The 16,260-nt window shown below is 42.6% G+C and overlaps 1 protein-coding gene across 1 annotated transcript; it reads right to left on the bottom strand.

Moving 5' to 3' along the window:
- Window positions 1–324: 324 nt before the first annotated feature.
- LOC124802417 (prostaglandin reductase 1-like) lies at window positions 325–15,337 on the bottom strand. Its single transcript, XM_047263182.1, has 3 exons — window positions 15,125–15,337; window positions 10,311–10,667; window positions 325–777 (listed from the first exon to the last, which is right to left on the bottom strand). The coding sequence occupies exons 1-3, from the start codon at window positions 15,335–15,337 to the stop codon at window positions 325–327; spliced, it is 1,023 nt and encodes a 340-aa protein (XP_047119138.1).
- Between the last annotated feature and the right edge of the window lie 923 nt (window positions 15,338–16,260).

Below are 16,260 nucleotides of genomic sequence, written 5' to 3'. Positions count from 1 at the left end.
TTACATTAAATCGTTCGTTTATATTTTTTTACAGCTTCTATGTTTAATAAATATGGATCACATTTGTTGCAAATGTTTTTCAATTATTTTCAAACAAGCTATTGAGGCGTCTTTGTGTAGGATAATAAATCCAGTTCAAATCATATAACATAGGGAAACTGTTGTATTATAACAGATATTATTTTCATAAACATAAAAATATTAAACATAATTTCTAGCAGAATAATAGGGCCAAGCGATACAAGTTCGATTTCGTGTCCCGTTTATAAAGTGTTGTACGTCTTTGCCTCTGCTTGGACATCCACTTCTGCTACACCAGGGTGTTCACAATTTGACAACAGCTTTCCCAAAGTTCTCGCCTCGCAGCATACCGATGAAGGCTTTGGGAGTGTTGACGAAGCCGTCGGTCACCGTCTCCCTGTACTTGAGTTTCCCCTCCCTCACCCACTGCGTCAGTGGGCTGATCCCCTCATCCCAGCGGTCGTGCCACCGGCTATAGGAGCAGCCCTCAATGCGGAGTTGATTGGCAAGAAACGTGAAGGGCAGAGTCACCAACTTTTGGGACTCAAGCTCGTTGTACTGGGAGATGCCGCCGATAACGGTGATGCGACCGCGGTAGCGCATGTGACTCATGACCTTGGTGCTCATGTCGCCCGCCACGTTGTCGAAGTACACGTCGACGCCATCTGGGGCAGCCTGCTTCAGGGCGGTGGACACGTCAGTCGTTTTGTAGTTAAACACGTGATGGAAGCCCAGGTCGTCTTTCAACCATTTCACCTGGGAATAAGAGATTTATATCATAGCAGTACAAGATGCTAGTTGAAACTGTTTTCTAAGTTACTTACTTATCCCAGACTTATATTAGCTGTGAAAAACAGTGAATTCTGTTTTATAAGTTACAGAGCGCAGCAACCAATCGTCCTTTTTTTTCAAGGTTTTATTTGACAATTCCGGATTTCGGCTAGTGCCTAGCCATTATCAATGCTAAAACGTACAAGAAGTATGTGGTCAGGCGATACTAAAAAATGTTACAACTCACGGCATAACCTATATGCCTTTTACATTAGGTTACATACGACTATTTTCTAATCTCGATGCATGTCAATTCTCTGTTGTTCGGTCGCAGGTCACAGTTCTTTTAATGCTACTGTATAAAGAAGATAGGCTGTGTGGAGAACACATCGATACATAATATATAACATTTAGAGGAAACCCCACAACAGACTACACGACCTGAAACTCCTGTCCTGCCAGACGTGGGGCCTGCATCCTTCCACCACCATTCACACCTACAAATCCTTGATCAGCCCCATCCTTTGTAGTGCCAGCATTTCTTGGATTTCGGCCCCTTCCAGATTCCGTAACGCCCTCCAAATCCCCGAGCGCCATGCACTCCACCTCGCCTTCCGTATTCACCTTCCATCCCTCATGCGCATCATCTACGACCTCATCCCCTTCCCCCACCTTCTCCTTTTCCTTGAACATAGCCACACCTTGTATATTGCCCACCGACCCGATGTCCCCACCCCCTGGTGTCATCCTTCCTCTCCACCCGCAACCCGTTGCTGCACTTTTACTGTTGTGTCCACCCTCTTTCCATCTCCACACCCTCCCCCTCCTTCCCCAACGCAACTTCTAGCACATATCCGTCCTGGATGATGAACTTCGCCCTGACATCTATCCCTCCTACCAACTCTATCCGCACCTTCCTTCTGCCTCCTCCTCAGGGCTCCCTCTCCCTCCCTTCACTTGAGCGGCTGTCCCCTTCCTACACCCCCTCCCTCTCCCTCTCCCATGCTCCCCTTCAGGATCTCTGCACTCCCTCCTGCCTTGTCTTCCGTCTTCATCACCTGCCTCACCTCTCTTGTCTCTTGGGACAGCCAGCACTGGAACGTCTCTTCCGCCACCGTCCTAAGGCAATCCGAGCAAAGGAGAGTCTCGAGTCACCTGGAGGGCATTAAGGTCCTCAACCAGGGATGGAGTAGGGGATCTTCCCGGCTACTACAACGGCCGAGATTACTACTTGATCTGGCTGCTTACAAGTAGTATTGTACCCTGGACCACCTTTCTAAAATTAAATTTACTGAGATTTTAGACCGCCATTCAGATTTTATTACTGTTTACACGGATGGGTCAAAACAGGGGGATTTTATGGGCTTCTCTGCTGTGTTTCTGGCCGAGTGGTTCGAGGAGCTACAGTCTGGGACCGCGCGATCGCTACGGTCCCAATTTCGAATCCTGCCTCGGGCATGGATGTGTGTGATGTCCTTAGGTTAGTTAGGTTTAAGTACTTCTAAGTTCTAGGGGACTGATGACCGTAGAAGTTAAGTCCCATAGTGCTCAGAGCCATTTGAACCATTTTTGCTGTGTTTCCCGATACTTTCCGTAGGATAGGGCTCCCAGAGCAGTTCTCAGTTTACTATGCAGAACTGTTTGCCATTCTGAAAGCATTAGAGCATATGCGACGACATCATGGCAAGAAATTCATCATCTGCTCAGATTCCCAAAGTGCTCTACATGCTCTTGAACACATGTACTCAGTAGATCGGATGGTGCAAGAAGTGCAGGACGCACACCTGCTCTTGCAAAAGCAGGGTAAGGATGTAATTTTCTGCTGGGTTCCAGGGCACATAGGGATTCCTGGAAACGAACTTGCAGACGCGGCTGCCAAGGATGCTTGCTCCGTCCCACCTCCTGCTCGTTGTTCGGCCCCCCTGCAGGCAATAACATCATTCGTGTCTTGGAAGGTCATGCGTTGGTGGGAGGCTCAGTGGCTGGAAGTGAGGGATAATAAGTTGCGAGCAGTGAAGGATTCTGTCCGACCGTGGCTTACCTCATTCTGACAACGGCGAGCTGAGGAAGTAGCCCTTACACAGCTTCGAATAGGACATTGTCCATTGACCCATGGTTTTCTGTTACCTCGTGAGGAGTCACCAACGTGTCAGACATGTGGGACACAGCTGTCGATACGACATATTTTAACTGAGTGTGTTTTATATGAGGATTTTAGGGAGGATTTAAGTTTCCCACCAGACCTGCCCTCTCTTTTAACTAATAATGAGGCGAGTGTGGCTAGAGTTTTACGTTTTTGTGTGATGTCTGGACTTCTTCCCAAAATATTGGGATTGAGATCTTAATGTGGTGTAAAGTGGTTTGGTCACCCATTATTTGTAAGTGGTCACCCAGCCACAGTTAATTATTTTTACCTGTTTTGTACTGGTATTTTATTTTTAGTTTTATCTACCTGTTTTGATGTGCTGTGTCCAATCTTGAAATTGATACTTGTTTAACAGATCTTGGCTGCACTCGTCAACATTTGCTTTGGGAATGGGCGCTCATAACCTCGTTGTTGTGCGCCCTAAATCACTAATCATCATCATCATCATCATACACCTCCTGCCCCCTATTTCTTTCATTCTAACCCCTCCCCTGCTGCACCTTGCTCTCCCCTCTTTTTCCATCACCTCAGGCCTCTGCCTTGTCAGGTCCCCCCTGGCAGGTTTTATTCTTTGTTGTATGTGCTTCATCTCTTAAAATGGATTTGAGGTGTCTTAGTTCTGGAGTGTTTTAATGCTGTGGCCAACTTTTAACCTGTGTGTGGGTGACTTCAGTGTCTTTTACATGCTCTACGAATCGCCAACTGTGTTTTTTAACTTTTTGTAGACTTTTTTTAACTGTCCCCACATCACTGTATCCGTATCAGTGTATATTTTCCCTCCATTGTCTCCCCTTAGTCTCTTTTTATGTACCACTTTTTACCGCCTTTATATGTATAATTTTCTCCTTTTATTAGCTGTCATGTCATTCAGCTGAAGAGCGGCGGATTGTGCCGCTGCCAGCCCTCCCCTGCCCATGTGGGGCAGGGGAATTGAATGAAAATAAATGAAAAAAGGAACTACTTCGTTACCCCTGGGACAAGCCACCCCTGGATCCAATCTTATACTGTTTCCTAGCACCAAGTTTTTAAACAATTCCCAGAACAGTGCATTTTTCATAACAGCTTGATCATTAATGAGGTTGCCACTGACATTCTTGGATGACAAAAGATCTCCAGCTCTTCTAGGAGGTCGAGGGACCTGACCTTCTGGCATTTATGCAGCAACCTCACATTAGATGTCGAACTCAGCACATTATGAGTCGTCATAAGTAAACGAGCAGCCATTCAACATTTCTGTGTGACATCTTTTCTGCCCAATGTGATGTGGTCCCCAAACCTAATTTCCAGTCTCCTTCCTGATTGGCCAACATAACAGACCCTGCAGTCGCTAGGAAACAGTATAAGGTTTGACCCAGGGGGAATGAAGTAGCTCCTTTTTTTTCTTCCTTTATTGAATTTAGATTCCCCATCTGGGGGCAGGCTGACAGAAACTTAATGCGCCGCTCTACAGTCGATAGAAGAGTAAAAAAACATAATGAGAAGATGACAAACAATATGTAAGGCCAATAAAACAGTGACTTTGTTAAAAACAGTAAAATGGCGAAAAGTTGCGGAAGTTGAAATAGAAAAAAGATGGGGTTGACGATTATAATGAAGATACACAGCAAGTACACAGTCACTATAAAAAAAACATAGCGACAGTATGGTTTCAGTTCGTAACACTTTAAAAAGGGGGTACACAACACTAAACAGTCAAACACTGCACCATAGATTAGAGATGTACACACCACAGCCTAAAGCAGATGGAGGGGGGGGGGGGAAAGAGAGAGAGAGAGAGAACCCGGACAGAAGAGGAGAAAAAGGGTGGGGAAAGCAAAAAGGTGGGGAGCCGTCGGAGAGGACACAGAAAAAGGGGGGTAACAGAGTGGACGTGAGAAAAGGAGTGGGGAAGATAGTGTAGGGTAAACAAAAAGGATTCAGGGGGGGGGGAGAGAATGGAGTGGGAAGGTGGAGAGAAAACGGGATGGAGGAGGGGGATGGAGCCTGAGAAAAGAACAGAGGGAGGGAGGAGAAGGTGAATATCAGGGTTGATAGGAGGGATAAATGGAGGGAGGGAGGGTATCATCCGGGAGGGGGAGTTGATGGAAGCCACCTCAGGAATGGAGATGAAGGGTGTAAAGGTGGAGGGTAGGAGTGAAGGCACCTCGGTGGGCAACGTTGGAGACAAGAGGAGCAACCAAGGGATGAGGAGGACCAAGTCGATGGGAGGTCTAGAGGATGTGGATATGTTGTAGGGAAAAGGAGCAGGTGGGGGAAAGGAATAGGGTCATAGAGGATCTGCATGGGGGACAGACAGTGAGGCAGGGTGCATGGCAATCGAGGATCTGGAGGGACTTAAAGAATGTGGGAGAGGGGGGCAGATATCCAGGCAGGACTAGCATAACAGAGGATGGGATGGATTACGGATTTGTAGGTGTGGAATATGGTAGAGGAGTTCAACCCCTATGTCCAGCCAGGGAGGAGTTTAAGAAGACAGAGGCAGTTGTTGGCTTTGGATTGGATAGGGTGGAGATGAGGGATCCAGTTTGGGTGACTGTCAATGGTGAGTCCGAGGTAGCTGAAGGTGTGGGAAAGGCAGACAGGACGGGTGCAGATGGCAAGGGAAACATCAAGGAGCCAGAAGGAACGAGTGGTACGACCTATGATGATTGATTTTGAGGAGTCACTGGTTACACCATGTGGCAAAGTAGCTCCTGCTGTCTTGCCAATATGTAGCAGCCATTAGCATAATGTTGTAAGAGTATGACGGTTGTAACAATGAACCTACAGAGATCTCTCCATGGTACGTCAGTTTAGATGCATGTACATTGTCATAACAGCAATTCAGTGTATTGGTTTTATTGTACTTATAATCTGTTTGAAATGACACAGAGACTAGTACTCTCTACATCTTTAACGGAATGCCAAGTCACGCCAACCATCCGTCTTGCTGACACTTAGTGCCATCTACGAACTATTCAGTAAATAAGAGTAACAACATACCTGTCATGATGTTAAAATAAAGAGAAAAATAATACAAAGATAAAATCATTTAAATCAGATCAATTGTAGCATGTGCCTCCTTGTGTCTTGTAAATAAATTTAAAAAAAAGGTTTTACCCCTCTTGCGTTACATATGTGTTTAAAGAAGAAAACGACTGACTCCTAAGGACTGAACTTGGAAATTTTCATATATTTTCTATGTTTAATGCCAAATGTGGAACAAAGTCGGACTGCAATGTAAAGAATTTTACTTATTTTTTTAAATGTAATTGCCATGCAAATTTGAAGCTTTTTTACTTTCCTTTAAATGTTATATATTACGTAGTTGATATAGAGGGTGCCATGCAATCAATCGATGTGTTCTCCACACAGTCTACCTTCTTTATACAGTAGTATTCAAAGAACTGTGACCTGCGCCCGAAGAACAGAGAACTGACGTGCATCGAGACTAGAAAATAGTGGTATGTAATCTAATGTAAAAGCCATGTAGGTTATGCCACGAGTTGTAACATTTTCTAGTATCGCCTGGACATGCACTTCTTGTACTTTTTAGCATTATAATGACTAGGAACGAGCCGAAATCTGGATTTGCCAAATAAAACCTGAAAAAAAGAAAGAAAAAAGACGACTGATTGCTGTGGTCTATAATTTGTATATCGTATCACAGTCGCTGAGTGTGCCCACTTTCCTAATGGAAGGTAACCTAATGAATTCTGTTCTTCGCGCAAAAAACACTTCCTTATAGAACGATAGTTACAGCATATAAATTACCTGCAGCAAAATGCTATTGTTGGATCTCAAAAAACGCAAATATTGCCCTCTGAGGGTAAAGTGGGGAACCTAGAACCTCAATCCTCATTCAATCTTCCTCATAAAAAATTTTGGCATGCCGAAATATTCACACCCTTTTAACAAAGAACATTATAATTCCTTGTTTCCAGTCTCGCTTTGTAGATATCTTTATACTCAGCATCTCCATCTCACGGCCATTGTCTGTATATTTCGCTTTCCCATTGACTCCGTTTTCTCCTACTGATTTACAATATATCCCCCTACCGTTGTCTCCACTTACACTGTCTCCTTTTGTCTTTCTTTCTCACTGTCATCGTCTCCACCATTCCTCAGCAACTCTGGGGACCCAATCTAGTTTTTTGCCTATAAACACTAGTTAAATATTTCGGTCTAAAATATACCCTCCGCTATACCTACTTGTAAAAAGTTCCCCGATCTGGGAGAGTGCAGACATTGCAACCCACCAAGTCTATGTAAGGTCTCCACTCATTCATATTATTAATTCCCACGGCTTCTGTCTCCTACCATGTCTCTTTCTCTTTTATTGTCACTGTTTTTCTTCTGCCCATCAATATCTCCTCTCTCTCCTTTCCTCTCCTACTCCTACTGTCTTCGTCCATCTCTCTTCCTCTTTCAATGCTACTTTCTCTCTCCCACCATCAGTGTCTCCTCTCTCTTTCTCTCTTCCTGTCACTGTCACCTCTCTCTTCTCCTGCCACCATCTTTATGCTATTCTCTTTCAGCACAAAGAAAGTGAGAACATGTTCCCATGTGAAAATTTGCGATGAGGAAAGCAGAATGAGGACTGACTCAGATGGTTCCCCACTTTTCTTTGAGAGCCTTTAACAGAGGAACATACTCACCTTTTTTGTTCTCCGAGAGCAGTAGTTTTCCTCTGTTTCCCTACTTTTGCTTGCTAAGGTAGTGTGTGCTACTTACAAAAAACAAATTATACAGAGCAGTACAGTTTTGACAGTTTATTTACACCTTTGGACATATTTATCCACATTGACACACATATCAACAACAAATAAGTAACTTTAAAATAAGGTTAACACACAATCGTTTGCTTTTCATTTTTTCTGGATGTTTTGGTCATCGATAGCAAGTTAGCGAAAACGCTTGACTTATGATTTGTATCTTAAAAGAGTAAAAAATTTATTAGAAATATATTGCTAAATTTGCAGCCATTTCCGTTTTACATAATTTTTGGCAATAATTTTAAGTTCTTTTCGAGTATTTTAAGACCCTTCTTACGCAACTTTTTGACTCTACACTCCCAATTTGGGCATACAGTTTTATTCGTGAAAAAATGCTAACTAAAAACATAGTTTGGCTACCTCAGAACCGTTGCGATGACTCTAGAACCCTTGCCATGTGTTCACTATGTCACTTAAAACTACACTCACGCTCAGACCGTGTATTAAGTGGATGTTTAAAGTGTACAGGTGTGGTAAATTTGAATATCTGAAGTTCGGTAAAGGATAATATACCGAAAAATTTCGAGTTTCCATGTTGCCTGAGAATATCATCTTAAGATAACATGGTAAGAATTTCGACTAAATTATAGAAGTGTCCACCTGCACAATTGGTAATCTTACACCCAAAATTCATAGTTTTTCAGGGGTTTTTCAAGAACTGTACATGAACAAATGGTGCTTTTATAAGCCACACCTAGACGACGCCAGCCTGGACTGGAGGAAGTATATGAATGATACTTAAATTTTGACCATTTATTTAGGTTCTTTACATTATACCCCATCTTCCTATATGTGTGCAAACACTCGCTAGGCCAAGGGCTATCAAAAACTCTTGATTCCTTATCTCTGTGATCAATAGAAACCGAGAAATGACCCCTAAGAAATCTGATTTTCGCTTCTAGTTTTTGGTACACACTGTTACCATGCACTGTCGTGCACGGAGCGATAAAGTGAAACCTTATTTTTGTATTGCTCTGTAAGAGTTTGGTAGAAAAATTTCAAACTTAAGGTTGAAAAACAAAACGTGATATTTGTTGAAATATGCCCGTAAAAATATGCATTTTGTTCGTTTTTCAATCTTAAAACAGAAATTTATTTTAAAATTTGTAATATTGATTTGAAATGTGATTATTTGGCATATTTTTGGTTTTCCCCACTCTACACCCAGCTCTATGTCTAGGAATGGTAGATGTGTCACATGTGAGCCAAGTTTGGTTGAAATTAGTTCTAGCGTTCGAGAGTTGTGTTTTACATGCCATCTCTATCTGTCACAAACCCTAACGGTGGGGGTTAAAGGTAGTCAGATATGACAACAATTAGCATAGCCAAGCCCCACCTAGAAAGCTGTGGATTCGATGGTAATATAGTTTGTTTACGACTCAGGAGTCACCTGTCATTTCAAAGATTCTTACTGAAACGATTCACACCATTAGAATAACCTCTGAGAATTTGAATTACGTATTGACTGGGAAGGTTCTCCAGTCCTATAAAATAAAATCTTCAACACCATCGGTGTGTCAGTATGATGCAATCAGACGTTGGTTGTCATGTAGGTTTGTTCATTGTCTTCTCTGAACAGTGACGTTCGCCACTTACCACATACTTCTGTCCCTGCCTACAGATAAGGCTCATAAGTCTGTAAGACGTCGACCAAGTGCCCAAACGCACCTAGTTTTTATTTTTTGCACCCCATTGCTCACACATTTGAGATTAGCATTCCTTCTTGTTTCGTATTTCTGCAGCTCGTTGTAGTCAGTAACAAGAAGTTGAGCAGCGAAATCTGCACAAAGAAGTAATGGTGGCGGTTTCCGATTATTTTAATTTCAAGATTTTAAACATGGCTGAAACAGCAACTGTTGAAATTCTTCACGATAAAGGGTGACAGCCAAAACAGTTGCAGGATAAAAATTTTTATTAAAATTCTTGACCAAGGTTACGGTATATATAAATATACCTTCATCAGAAGAAAAAAAAATCTAAAATTGCATCATGCAATGGAGATTAATAAAACAATTGTGCCAAAGGCGTCGTCAAAATTTAAGACACCAGACTGGTGCTAAACTGTTCGTATTGACCCTGTGCCTATAGTCATGTTGTACAAATGGAGATGATGTCTTAATTTTTGACGACGCCTTTGGCACAATTGTTTTATTAATCTGCATTGCATGATGTAAATTTAGATTTTTTTCTTCTGATGAAGGTATATTTACATATACCGAAACCTTGGTCAAGAATTTTAATAAAAAATTTTATCCTGCAACTGTTTTGGCTGTCTTCCTTTATCGTGAAGATTATTTTAATATTTGTCACTTTCGATTTTAAATTCGTCTGGCTGCAGTTTTCACATATGTTGGAAAGGAAAGCGCAACCCACACACATTGTACTGTCAACAACGCCCACACTAACTATCACCAAATGTTGCACTGCCCAACTACTCCCTGACTCTTGTCCGCTTATACACTGTATGTTCCTCAACTGTCCAATCCCCCAGAGACATCCTTGCCGGCTCTCGACTTCCTGGGGGTGGGGAGTGTGATGGATGCTTACAGTAGGAAGTTTTACCCACCCTAATGAACACATCTGTTTGTAGGCAGGTTGAACAAAATATAACTACATACCTTAGATTCAGATCCGGCGAAGCCGATGACAGTACACCCCTTGATGAGCGCTATCTGCCCCACTATGCTGCCCACAGCTCCTGCAGCGCCGCTGACCACGACCACCTCTCCAGCCTTGAGCTGGCAGACCTCCAGCAGTGGGAAGTAGGCACTGATTCCAGGCATACCCAGCACTCCCAGGGACAGGGATAACGGCAAGTCCCCCAGGTCTGGCACCAGCATGGGGGGCGACATGACATCAGGGGGCGGAACGTCAGGCCCAACATCAGCCACTGTGCGGTCGCGCCACCCCCAGTAGGCCACCACATGCCGCCCCACTGGGAAACCTGCAGCCCGGCTCTCCACGATCCGTGCCACCTGTGGGCAGACAGTGTTACGCCACCACAGTCTTACTCTAACACAAAGCAAAAACACAAACGGCGCCACAAAAGTGCAGTACATCAGGACCCACTTCAGCCACTGTGTGACACTGCCATGCTAATTTCTCACTCTTGGCAAGGGAACTTATAACAAAAGGAGCTATATTTACAATTCCTACGACTTTTGATCGCAAACTTAAGAAACAACTTGCTTGAAGGTTCTCCCAAATTGTAATTCCTTCCATCCTGTAATGCCTTCAATGGGAAACATGCCATGTACTACCACAAATTCATGGTCAAGTGTTTCCCAAAGGATCCTGGTCTCACTGTCCCTGTTTCCCTAACCCATATACCAAAACTCGCAACAGTAATTATTATCACAGTCCTACAGGTGATGACATAATAAAATTCACTGTTATAGCCATTCATGCAGCCACTGAAAGTCCCCACACATTCCTTAGTCATCGATCAGGACATCCATACCTTCTATTTGAAAGAAAACCTAGCTTAACTGTATGTATTTTACCGCGATATAAGAGCCACGTATTCACTGTTTATTAACTTAAGTTTAAGCTTAAGTTTAAGCTCCATCTTTGCTAATATCAACTGGTGCAACAATTATGCAATATACTTTCCTCTAACTTGTACTCCCAGGCACCAAGTAAATCCAACTCACTACCAGATAATCCATCCTCTTATCCCATTGCCGGCTGGAGTGGCCGTGCGGTTCTAGGCGCTACAGTCTTGAACCGAGTGACCGCTACATTCGCAGGTTCGAATCCCGCCTCGGGCATGGATGTGTGTGATGTCCTTAAGTTAGTTAGGTTTAATTAGTTGTAAGTTCTAGGCGACTGATGACCTCAGAAGTTAAGTTGCATAATGCTGAGAGCCATTTGAACCATTTTTTCTTATCCTTTTACAACTATAAACACACTGGAAATGAACACCCTGCAGTATGAGATGGAATTGGCGATGGTTATCCCAAGAAACCACTTCATTTGGCCACAACAATTGTTTCACCAACATGCCCAGTAAGTTACCCTAATTTTGTATTATCACGCCTTCACTGGAATTTAAGCCACAAAATATATCCATTTTTAAGCTTGAGGAGACAGGTGCAATCTTCCTCGCTAATACAGTTTATTATGAAACAGTTAATGGCTTATTAGACCATCATATGATAACAACCGCTTTTCTGCCCTAAATAAGAAACTATTCTACCATGAGGTGAGAAAATAATTGGTTAATAAAGTATAATATTCATACATACAACTGCCTATCCTAAGTAGACCAGTCCTACTTCAAAAAGAATCATTGATACTGACCTCAATATCCTTAGCTTCTCGTAAATAGCCCCAGTTTATTACTTTCCTCACAGGTGACCTCATTTTTCTCTGCCATACCTACAAGAAAAGTAACTCCACCTCTGATATGATAAAAGCATCCCAAAAACTCCTTGGATGTATACATGCACTTGCCTCGTATCCAGCTGGAACTGATTGTGACCCACCCTCTCTATCAATCCGCACACAAACTACGCACCAAAATACCCAATGCCCCAACGCCTCCCAACCTAATCCAATAATTATAGCTGTCACAACTGCAATGGCTACTGGAAGCATAACCACACCTAGGTCGCCCAAAGGGAAGACATTGTGTCAATTTCTGAGATCCTGAAGACATAATCAGCGTTAAGAAAGGAAAAGCACACAGCAACCAGTCGCAGTCTCTTTAGTTTTTATTACTCTTGCATATCTAGATTTCGGATATAAATAACTATCTTCGGTGCATTTGAGTTACAATCCCAGAAACTCGTGGCAGTACCTGTCGCCATATGATCTTCTTGGTGCGTAGGCTGAACGAAACTGAAGCTTCAGTTTTCTCTACGATTGTTCAGTGTTAGCATCATTCGATAGACGCGTTCTTCCCAAGCCTTGATCAGTGCGCCTGGAGTAATTGTCGCAATAACTGCTTCAGTCCTATTTCTTATGTTAGGCATGTCAGCTGGTAGCGAAGGCACGTACACGTGATCCTTTATCAACCATCAAAGGTAAAAATGCCATGGAGTCAGATCGGGTAAACATGGAGACCATGCGAAACAAGATATGTCATCTGGCCCCTTGCGACCAGTTCAGCAGCCAGGTACAACATAGTTTAACCAATCACATACTGTGGTATGCCTGTGGGACAGTATACCACCTTACTGCCAAATAAAGTTCTGGGGTTTATCTTCGTCCCATTGAGGAAAGAGCCGTAGTTCTAGCACGTCAAGATAAAGAAACAGCAAATACGCATGATTGACCCAAAAAAATCCCATAAAGTTTCTGTCAGGACATGGCACAAAAGACATTCAATTTATGGGAGTTGCAACTGTACCATCTCGTGCAGATTTGCTGTTCCCCGGTTGTGCACATCATGTGTGTTCGCACGTCCACTTAGGTGAAAAGTCGATTCGGCAATGAAGATATCAAGATCCAGAAAATTTTCATAGTCATGGAGCAATACATATTTTACTAGATTGACTGGTAAACCGTAGACTGCATCCTTGAGAGACTGCAGCAACTGGAAACAATAGCGACGTGGCTAAGTGTTTCCTTAAAAGTCTCCACACAGACGTGAACTACCAGTTTACGAAGAGGCTTCCGGACTAATTTCTGGGAGATAGGCGTGAAAGTCGGTCATTTGTTCAACACGTTTTTCAGTCACTTTTAGTCCCCCATACTTTTTCCTTTGGAAAGACAACCGGTGTCTTCAAAATGAACACATGGATGTTATCATCGCTTGGAGGATTACAATGGAACTCAACACGGAATGCATGTTGCGCTGTAATAACAGATACACTCCGTGGAAACTAAAACACGAAAAGCCGTCTACTAGTCATCATCTTTGCTACTAGCGCTTTCTAACGGAAGACACGGGAAATAGTGTTTGGGCATATGTGGATATACAAATAAATCTATCTGAGTTGCTCTTACATTTGATGCATTACTTATAATTGTAAGTTGAATGAAATAAATGCTTTAGAGCATTAAACCTACGACGATCATTTTGAAATACGGTACTCCGTATTTTTGTTACTTCTCCTATCGTAAAGTAAAGGATACCGTGAGGCATCCTGGCAGCTGTCAGACATTGCCTTACAGGAGAAACGTAAATGACGGAAAAGTAACGTAAAAAAGACATGAATATTACAGGCTATTTGTTCCCTAAGCATTACAATATAATGTTTTTTCGGAAATTCTGTATACGCTATTCAAGGAATTAATTAGAAATTTATAAGTACAGTCGTAGCGAACATACCAGGTGCTACCTACTCGACAGTCAATAGCGATCGACCAAATGAACGATCAGTTCGTGTCTTGGAGAAATGTAAGAATATGCAGTGTAATGCTGACAATATAATTCGTCTTGCAATAGAAACTGGAGAGTAGAAGCCTGCTTTTTTGCGTTTGTAGGTTTAGAAGAAGCGTATAACAATGTTGATTTGAACGCTGTCACTGGAAGCTTGAAGTTTGAAGGGGTGAAATACAGTGACTGAAGGGTCACTTACAACTTGTATCGAAATCAGCTGCAATTATAACATTCGAAGAATGTAAACGAGACACAGTAATTCAGCAAGAGAGAGACACAGCATCATAGTCTATCCCTCGTCACATTTAATCAGTACATTGATCAAGAAATAAATGATATTAAGGATAAGTTTGAAAAGCGAATTAAAGTTCCAGAAGCCAATGTAATAACACTAAGGTTTGCTAACGACATTGTAATTCTCTCAGAAACTCAAAGGACTTGTAGGTCACTTGAATTGAATGGATATTATCTTCAAAATGGGTTGCAATTGAATATCAAGACAAATAAAACAAGGGTGATGGAGTATCGTGGAATTATATCAGATGATACTGAGGGAATTATATCATGAAATGAGATGCTAAAGGTAATGCTCACGCTGTTATGCATTAGTGTGACTACAGCAACGATAAATTGAATGTTCATACAGATCACACATATTATCTTACTTGTATTTCTATAATTGGTTAAGAAACATAGCAGAAAGAGTGGGACATGATCATTTCTAATAGTATAATAGTCTCTGCGTATAACTGCACAATGCAGACCGCTTAAACAGGGGACCCATGGTGTGCTGAGCAAATGATTCTCACACAGGTCTCTTGTGGCACCCAGTGCTAACAAACTGGTAGCGTTTCGAAAGGCAACAAACAGACAAGTGCTGAACGGCGATCATCTATTGGTGTGGAAGCCTAGAGGCGTCAATAAGTTAAAACGCAATGCGGTAGCAGTACCTGGCGTCACTTTCCGTATCTTCCAGTTTCCGCATGAAACTTTGGTAACGTCAGTGAGGTGACGTCACTGTGGTTGCATATGGATGCCAATACTGAGACAAAGGTTACCCGTCTGCGTCAGATTAGGAAAGGAAGCAAAGCAGAGATACTTTACCTGGGCCCCGATCATGGTGTCTCCCACTTTCTGTCCGTATTTCTCCCCGCTTCCTAGAATCCTCTGGAAGGGATCGACGCTGAAGTAGACAGCCTCGGTCAGGATCTGTCCATCCTTGAGGGGTGGCAGGTCCTCCTCCTCGATGCGAAAGTCCTCAGGTCGAGGCTCTCCCTTGAAATATCGAACGAGTACGATTTTGCGTGCCTTCACCATGGTCGCTGACGTTGATCTGGCGACTCGTACGTGCCCGCTTTTGTAATATTAGCGCCGAGGGCTTATCGAGTTGGTACCGCCATCTCTCTTATCTCTCACCGACAAGGATAGTGCCGTGTGTAAGCGATATTGAGCGTTACTTGGATTTTTTTCATCATAAAATCTCCGGACACTAACAGTTGTTGTTATCAGTGTCTCTGCGGATAACTTCACTTTTACTGCCGTTTCATTCCGATAACGCAAAACTCATTATGCCCAGTGTATTTTTGAACGTCAGGTAAGACAACTTAGTATTAAGAGCTAAGATTGTACTCTTAAGCTGTTATTTTGATTGTTTCGTGCCTATAGAAAATGAAAATGGGATTTGTCTTTCAGATGTGCAGTTGATCTACCTGGGTTTTGATTCTAATGGTGTGCCCGTTCACGTATCTCCTTCCGTTTAATAAACAGCCAGCACCAATCCTACAAGCACCGACACTCAAATGGGAACGTAGAAAGAACAGCTTCACAAGTAGAAGTTGGAGGATTTTAGCATGTTTAAGCAACAAAAGATTAGTAATCTGCTCGTGCATCGATATATATGTGGTCCTAACCAAAAGAATAAGCCACCGAAAGTTGGAATCAAGGTATTGAATTTTTAGCAGCGACGATTCCGAATTAGTACCTCCATTAACTCACTCAGACGACTATCGTAATGTGAAAGGATGCTACCCGAAAAATTTGCAAGGAAAATGAGTCGAGGAATTTAATAGCCAACAATTGATAGACATAGAAGAAGTTCAAAGAAGGGCAGCTCATTTTGTATTATCGAGAAATAGTGAAGGGACTGCCACGTATATAATACGCGAATTAGGGTGTGACTCATGCAAACAAAGGCGTTTTTCATTGAGCCAGGATGATCTTACGAAATTTCAATCATCAAC

The sequence above is a fragment of the Schistocerca piceifrons genome, chromosome 6 (assembly GCF_021461385.2).
Source record: "Schistocerca piceifrons isolate TAMUIC-IGC-003096 chromosome 6, iqSchPice1.1, whole genome shotgun sequence".
Classification (NCBI taxonomy): domain Eukaryota; kingdom Metazoa; phylum Arthropoda; class Insecta; order Orthoptera; family Acrididae; genus Schistocerca; species Schistocerca piceifrons.
Note: the sequence above shows the minus strand (reverse complement) of the source record. Positions and strands in the feature narration are given on the sequence as shown.